At 41.7% G+C, this 8151-nt stretch overlaps 1 protein-coding gene across 4 annotated transcripts in view; it reads left to right on the plus strand.

Annotated features, from left to right (window-relative positions):
- Positions 1-7688, plus strand: part of LOC133948653 (protein PHTF2-like) — a 32952-nt gene extending 25264 nt beyond the window's left edge. For 2 of the 4 annotated variants that reach the window (XM_062382555.1, XM_062382556.1), the window contains 14 exons: positions 464-628; positions 1717-1939; positions 2021-2167; positions 2272-2428; positions 2529-2596; positions 2752-2880; positions 3018-3103; positions 3255-3447; positions 3533-3664; positions 3754-3840; positions 4118-4273; positions 4356-4451; positions 4539-4664; positions 5310-7688. In XM_062382555.1, the coding sequence (XP_062238539.1) occupies positions 464-628; positions 1717-1939; positions 2021-2167; positions 2272-2428; positions 2529-2596; positions 2752-2880; positions 3018-3103; positions 3255-3447; positions 3533-3664; positions 3754-3840; positions 4118-4273; positions 4356-4451; positions 4539-4664; positions 5310-5330 (1786 nt within the window). In that variant the 3' untranslated portion in view covers positions 5331-7688. Of the gene's footprint in view, positions 1-463; positions 629-1716; positions 2168-2271; positions 2429-2528; positions 2597-2751; positions 2881-3017; positions 3104-3254; positions 3448-3532; positions 3665-3753; positions 3841-4117; positions 4274-4355; positions 4452-4538; positions 4665-5309 lie in introns of all 4 variants that reach the window. The other 2 variants (XM_062382554.1, XM_062382557.1) reach the window with 2 other exon arrangements.
- Positions 7689-8151: the final 463 nt, after the last annotated feature.

An 8151-nucleotide genomic window follows, 5' to 3' on the forward strand; every position in this document is an offset into this window, starting at 1 on the left:
TAAAAGTTATCTCCCCTCTGTCTGTTACATTTTGACATGTGGCAAAAATAAAACTTGTGTTTTATCCTGAATAATAGACTTTCAACTTTTTGTAATTTTATCATTTAATAAATAAACAAGTCTTGGCCCATGTTTACCTAATAATGTTTGGAAAATATAAAACCATGAAGCTATTATATTTGACCTTTAATGAAAATGTCTATTTTTGCAGAATAAAAACCAAAATGCAGATTTTGTTGGAATAAGCCTTTAACAGTACCAGCCTCCGTGTCCAGCGGGTCCCAGGATCTCACACTGCTCTGTTCAGTTTGTTAAAGTTGAGCTATTAGCACTCGGTGCAGGGAGGACTAAAGATATATTATTACTGGGACGAGCTGGTTCCCTGCGGACACGGTGCTGTAGCTCCTCAGTGTCCACGTCCGCTCTAAGTCTCTCTCCACCCTCTACTCTTTCCACACTGAAGGAAGTTGAGGAAGGCATCTCAGATGGAGGTGCATAGGGAAGGCGATGGTTCTAGCACTACCGATAACACACAGGAGGGGGCGCCACACTGCCACTCAGCCAGCAGCCCAACATACAGCCTGGGCACTCTCTTCCAAGATTTCTGGCATGATATCTGTAAAGCTGGGTGTGTATCTCTCGTTTCCCGTCTTCCTACACGACGATATACAATGGGCGGGGTCGGGCTTCAGGCTCAAAATCTTCAAGAGGAATATTGGCCCTAAATCCTAAAAGACCGAGTCAATATATGTACACGCAAATAATGTATTCAAACTCTAAAAATTAAATTTTGGGTTTTCAAAATAAAAGCCTGAATCCCTGCCCTGACTCAGATCTAGCCGGAGCTTCTTAAGCTGCAACGTCACCTCCTCTCCTATCGCACTGTGAACTTCTATCCTCCTGGAGATGGATTAAATGATTGACCTGCTCACCAAATGTAAATAGTCTTTAACATTTGATAAGAAGAGAAAATGTCTTGACCTGCCAGTTGATTCTTTTCGAATCGAAAGATTAACAAAAGCAACATCTCCATCTTAAGTGGGAACAAGGAGACTTTGCAGCTAATTTAAATATAAATGCTGGACAAGCTATATTTGAAAGAAGCAGAAGGGGTCATGACTCTTAAATTGAAAATTGATACCAATAAATCAACAGTTAGTTTCAGAGATGAGTCATCAAACGAAACGACTGAACTCTTCCAGAGACACGTGACCATCTGCTGCTTCCCCATGTGCTTCTGCTCTGATCCGCTTCCAGCAACAGTGTGGAACATGTTCAGCCTCCAAACCAACTCCTGATTCGGTCTCTTCATTCATTCCATTCATTGATCGTCTGTCACACTCACTTCCGAGCTGAGTTGAAGACAACTACTCCTCCGTCAGTTCCTTTTCTTCTGTCGTCCATTTACCAAACCACCGATTCACTCACTCTCTTCCTTCTTTTTTTTTTATTTAAACTTTATTTCGTCAGAAAAAGTCAGACTGCACCTGAGTTACTAATTTATCAGGTTTTGCATGTTTGCTAATTCTTTAATTTACTCAGTGTCTCGTTGTTCATTTTGAATGAATGTTCCATAGTGTTGAATGCATCCCGCTCCACTGCATGTTGCTTCTGAGACTCGGCTCCTGTGACTCTGCACTCCCTCAAATCCGAGCGTGTTCCTTCATCTACCTCTCTATTCGTTTTATCTTCTCCTCCCTTCATGTCCTCCTAAAGATCTAAGAAGTCCAAGCTCTCCATTGACAAATCTACCGAGACGGATAACGGCTACGTGTCGCTGGACGGTCGTGTGACCAATCGCAGCAGCGAGGAGGGGCTTCAGCTCCACGAGCAGCGATGTGATTTGTTGAACAGGGCAGACGAGCCGTGCTGGACCACTCTCGTCCAGCCGCCTCACGCAGCTCGCCCCGCGGGTCTGATGCTGCCCAGCGGCATCAAGGTGAGTTTACTGTTGATGAATAGATTTAGGTCTGGACGACCGGGGACCTCCTGTCTTTGGCTGATGTGTTGTGTGTTACAGGAGCCAGCATCAGATGAGGCGTCCAGCGAGGAGGACCCTGAAGCCTCCTACAGCGCCCTCCGCAGGGGGGTTGAAAGAATGAACAGTGACTGTACGCTCAGAAACCGCAAGAGCACTCACCACTACAAGAAACACTACGCTGTGGAGGTAAACACACACACACAACATGTAAACCTTTCAAATCAGTTTATTTCATATTTTGTCAAATGAGAAAGGGACGTTAAGACAACATCTGTCTCGTCTTGTGGCAGGACGTCCCCAAGTCCGGCACCAGCTGCAGCTCCAGATGTTCCAGTCTGAGGACTCAGGACTCGGAGAGCACTCGTCACGAGTCGGAGACGGAGGACCTGATGTGGGAGGACTTCCTGCACTGTGCCGAGTGCAGATCCTCGTGTACATCAGAAACAGGTCAGAGGAAAACACCTGCAGAGAGAAAACGAGTTGCTCATTTAATGTGCTCATAGAAATGTGCATTGAAAGTAACACTCTGTGGCTGGTGTGTGTACAGAGGGAGAAGGAGGAACACCCGTGTGCTCTCCTGCTAAGAAGGAATACAGAGACGACCCTTTCCATCAGGTCTGTGAACTTCACATTCTGTCTTCTGTTAGATATCGGACTTCATTGTCTACTGAGTTACTTTAGATCATATTTAAATGTTAGATAATTAAATGTTAATCTGCTGACTGAAGTTGTGTGTGTGTGTGTGTGTGTGTGTGTGTGTTTCTCTTTAGGGTCACGTTCCGTGGCTGCACAGCACCAACCCCGGCCTGGAGAGAGTGAGTGCTATAGTGTGGGAGGGAAACGACTGTAAGAAGGCCGACATGTCCGTCCTGGAGATCAGCGGCATGATCATGAACAAGGTGAGTGATGAGGACTCTGATTTCAAAGAGACTATTTCCTACAAGTACAAATTCTGTTATCACATCGGAAAACTGAGGAAGAGAAGGATTAAAAACATATGGACATTAATCACATTGTTTCTGATTCTTCTCCACAGGTGAATCTCTACACTCCTGGTATCGGTTACCAGGTGTTTGGGAACCTGGTCTCAGTGACACTTGGACTCACACCGTTTGCATACAGGTTAATATGACAAAACATTAAATAACTCCTAGTAGCTAAATCATTTTGATTTAGCTACTACAGATTACTTATTTTCATTATTTGATCAGTTATAAAAAGGAAAGAGAAACACAAACGCGTTACTCACGTCAGTGTTTGTCCTCTCCTGCAGGCTGGCTCAGTACCGAGACTTTGATCAGCTGACCACGCTCTCAGCCAATGAGCTTCTGTCCGTGGCCCTGGGGGGCGGGTCTGGATCAGACGCCATGGTCATCACCATGGTCACGCTGAGCTTCCTGGTGCGTGTGTGCCTCACGTGGCTCTTCTTCTTCCTGCTCAGCGTAGCAGAGAGGACCTACAAACAGGTGAGATCATCACATTTTAAATCTGCAGCTCAACCAAAGAGCCGAGATCGATTCTTGAGTCTGAACCCTCAACTTGTTGTTTCAGAGGCTCCTGTTCGCCAAGCTGTTCGGTCACCTGACGTCGGCCCGCAGAGCCAGGAAGTCCGAGGTCCCTCATTTCAGGCTGAAGAAAGTTCAGAACATCAAGATGTGGCTGTCGCTGCGCTCATACCTCAAGGTACCACAGCACATCTCCAATGAGAGGGTCAGTAGCTGTACTTGGTGATTTGAGTTCAGTATTCACACAGTGAGTGACTCTCTGTGCAGAGACGGGGTCCTCAGCGCTCCGTGGACGTGATCGTGTCCTCAGCCTTCCTGCTCACTCTGTCTGTCGTCTTCATCTGCTGTGCTCAGGTATGTAACTCATACTGCAGCTGATTATATCAACATTTTAATATTAAGCTTACCAGCGCTTGGTTTATATTTATGAGCTTATCGCATTATTTAACGACAAACCTCAAAGTGCAACACTGTTTCTGTGAGTTCTTCCTGACCACTAGAGGCAGTATCTGGATTTCAGTGCACATTCAAGTCAAATGTGTTCAGCTTCAGTGTTGATGTAGACTGGAGCTTAAGATAATGGCTCTAAGTTTGTCTAAGGACTGAATAACATTAATCTCTCTGTGGTCAGTTGCTCCACGTCCACGAGACGTTCCTGGAGTGTCACTACAACTGGGAGCTGGTGATCTGGTGCTCCAGTCTGTCTCTGTTCCTGCTCCGGTTCGTCACGCTGGGCTCCGAGACCAGCAAGAAGTACAGCAACACCTCCATCCTGCTCACTGAACAGGTACCAACACACACACAGAGAAAACACACACACATGAACACACAGAAGAGACACGTGTTTTAAACATGGTTCCATTTGAAAGATCAACCTGTACCTGAAGATGGAGAAGAAGCCAAACAAGAAAGAGGAGCTGACTCTGGTCAACAACGTGTTAAAGCTGGCGACTAAACTACTCAAGGTGAAGAGACTCGTAACTTTACTAAGACACTTCTGCAAAACATCTAAATCATAAATGTTTAATAACCTAACTGGTGTCTGTGTGCAGGAGCTGGATACTCCGTTCAGGTTGTACGGGTTGACCATGAACCCTCTGCTCTACAACATCACGCAGGTGGTCATCCTGTCGGCCGTGTCAGGGGTCATCTCGGACCTGTTAGGATTTAACCTGAAGGTCAGTGTGCTCACTGTCCTACACAGACACACTAGTTCCACCCATGAAGACACATGACCAGTGAAATACAGGGATTCAGGAATCCAATGTCAGGGCTTTTCACACAAATCCACCGAATTTGACACGATAAACCATTCTTTCAAACACTTAACTGATAGTGAGCGCCCTCTGCTGGACACTTTCTCATTTGATAGGAATAGAAACTTGCCCCCATGTTCCAATGAAAGTTTTAATTCGTAAATATTCTAGAAATGACGGCTCACGCTTAGAGAAATTCAAGCAACAATTATCAATAATTTACAAATGGAAATTGTTGTCAATCACACAGTTGAGCCAGTTATGTGATTGGCTGGACACTGGTCTGTTTGAGCAACCAGCCAATCGTGACACTTGTACACAAACCTTACCTGTAGTATTCTCTCATTATGAAAATAGGCAGAATTAACATAGTAATTAAACTATTGGATTACCTCACAGTATTAAAAGTTCTTATATGTACTCTCTGGATTTAGTTTTAGTCTTCATTCAGCGTTTGTAGTTAATTCTTACAAACTGTTTTTATGGCTTTATCACATCATGTTTGTCGTATGAAGCCTAACAGCAGCTTGTTTGTTTGTTTGTTTGCTTGTTTGTTTGTGTCGACAGCTGTGGAAGATCAAATCGTGACAGAGAGACGAGGAGGAGGGTCGACGTCACTGACTGAAAGACCGAGCGTCGGTCTCAACATATCGGAGCTCTGACCGTCAACGTTCTCACTTTGTGCAATTCACAAACTATTTATTTACCCACTCAGTGTTTTTACTTAGGGTTTCTTTGAATTCTAGTTTGTTTCCATTTTTTTGTGTTTTTACCGCACAAAACGATGCTATATTATTTTACCTGTCAACACAAAGTATTATAAGCATAAATTATTATTATTGTGATAGTTTAGGTCCCCCGCTGCAGTTTTCATTTCAGCCTATTTGCAAATTTGAAGGTTAAGTTTTGAACTGCCGAACGGGCGAAAGTCTTTGTATTGTCATTTTTTGTGTTTTATTTGCTGAAAGTTATTTATGTTGAGTGAGTTTCAAAGCGAAACTCGAAGCTCTGTTTTGACCTTAAAATCCGTTTTTTTAAAAATACTAGTCCAGTGGTTTTCTTCTCAGTTGACTGTCTAAAGTTGAAATACACGTACAATCTCTCAGACGACAACCGATGTGGTAAATAAAACCTCAGTGTGTACCAAGATCAAACTACAATTAAAGTTACTTATAATTATCCTGAACTACAAATTTAACACCTGGTATTCTGACAGAAGAATGTAAGAATTGTCAGTTTTTTTAATTTCCTCTGCAGCTGTTTCTCTACAACTGTCTATCTGTTCACTGTTTAAACCAGCTCCCGGATTTCAAAGCATAGTCCAGTGGATGTTAACAGAGTTGTTCGGTAGGTTAAGTTTTTTTGTTTTTTTTGTTTGCTGACTTACCAGAGAAAATTGGCACCGCAAAGACACAATCATCCAGTTAATGGAAATAACAGCATGTGACATTGACTCTGGAGTTAGAGTGGAGCACGTATTAACACAGTCGAGGGTTTGCTGAAGGTCTCTTCACTGCAGCAAGTTAAATCCAATCAAATACCCTTTTGTATTTGTTTACTTTTTTCCTTGGACAGTATTTCCAGCATCATATGAAGGTGATAACTGATCTGATGTAGTTCAGGTTATTTTCCTACACAGTTTGGTACAATATGCAGGTAATGGACGAGCTTCCAAACAGCTTCTTAAGGGGAGTTTGACGGTTGTTTACCTCAAGCTTCTTTTTTTTTTTTACTCCTGCTCAGATTGATCCTACCGCTGCATATTAACTTCCTGACTTAAATTTGAGGTTTTTATTTTATATAGACTATTATCAGCTGCCTGTTCCCCAGATTATTTTTCTCAAGTGACTGATTTGTGGACATCCACTGTTCTACAATGAGAAATTATATTGCAAAATATAAAAATATAATCGGAATAACAAGCCTGTTGATTCAAATATTGAAACTTGGCTCTTTACAAAATAATTTTTGTTTTGGCTGATGCCTTTTTACTGTAATTTCTCACTTTTATTGACAAATGATGAAAAATGAAAACGTCACGAAGAGTTTCAGCTCGAGAACTTATTCCGTCTGCTCTCAACATTTTGGGACAATCTGTTTTGTTTGTCTCTCCGTCAATTTGATTATTTCTTAAATTAAAATGGGAAATTCACATTTGCTGTCAAACTCCCAGAGCTACATGTTCATTAGCATGAGACGGCTCATCCTCTGCCCGTCATAGGCTCCTCCCCTTGCAGTAAATACATGAGCGTGATTGAAGAAATGCACTTTGGGAAAAACAAAACAGATTTTAAATGGAAGAAAAATAAGTTTCATCTCCACTCAATGTCAGAGATTTGTTTTGTACCTCACCTGCTTGACACAGTTTGCATTTGCTGTTCAAGCGAATGCTAGCTGCGATCTAAATATTCACATCGCTCTTGAAGTTCATTCTACATGGTACGTGAAGTTCTCATGCTCGCAGAAAATATCTCACGTGATTTAAATGCTGACGTAAGTTATTGCCTCAGCATCACTCGTTACAATGCTAGCATAGTTATCTTCGGTGTGTTTGAGGAGGAAGACCAAAGTGCTTATTGTTTGTTTTTCTTATTCTCTGGGGAAAAAGAAAGAATGTATTTGCAGCGTTATGCTTTAAAAACTGTTTCCCTTTGGAAATTCTTCAAGTTGTATTTTTGTTTTCTTTTTGACCTTTCGCTCTTTGTTCTCTCACTTTTTCCTTTAAGATTGTTTGTCCCTCACGCATGTTGAAACGATACATGTTTTGCCAGCTTTTTAAGGAACAAAGAAGTTTGACTTGTATGTATGAAAGGAATCTAGGTTAAAAAAAAAAAACTGTTGTGATTCTGTTTACCCGAACAGAAGATTTTTTTTGTGAACCGTTCTGTCCATAAGGTCTACATTTTTTTTTTTATAAGAAAAATAAAAGAAACAGTTGTTGACTCACTAATGATTCTTGTCTTTCAGTTAAAAAAAATCAAATCATGAAACATGCACACTTTGTGTCGCACTGACAGTAGACTTATTTAATCCCTGCGCTGCTTCTTCCATCTTTATAGTAGTAAGTCCAGATACTACGTGGTTTACTTCACTGAACCAGAGACAGTTAAGCTGTTTAGTTGTTAATCTTTGTTGAGATTGTTTAAATGTAAAATGTAGTAATAAATTGTGCTGCCCAGTATCTAGGAAAGGAGACCATGGCATTAAGGGTGGCAACAAAAATCTAGAAAAGAAAACGCAGCAATTTAACGGCTCAGAAAGAATCTATAAAAGACCACACAACAGTTACGGTTTTCAGGCAAAATCTAGAAAATATAGAAAGCAGCAAAACAAGTACGGCAAAATCTAGAAAAACAAAATAGGAAAGTTAAGTGTTTTTGGCAAAATCTAGAAAGGAAAACACAGCAGC

The sequence above is a fragment of the Platichthys flesus genome, chromosome 23 (genome assembly GCF_949316205.1).
Source record: "Platichthys flesus chromosome 23, fPlaFle2.1, whole genome shotgun sequence".
Taxonomy (NCBI): Eukaryota; Metazoa; Chordata; class Actinopteri; order Pleuronectiformes; family Pleuronectidae; genus Platichthys; species Platichthys flesus.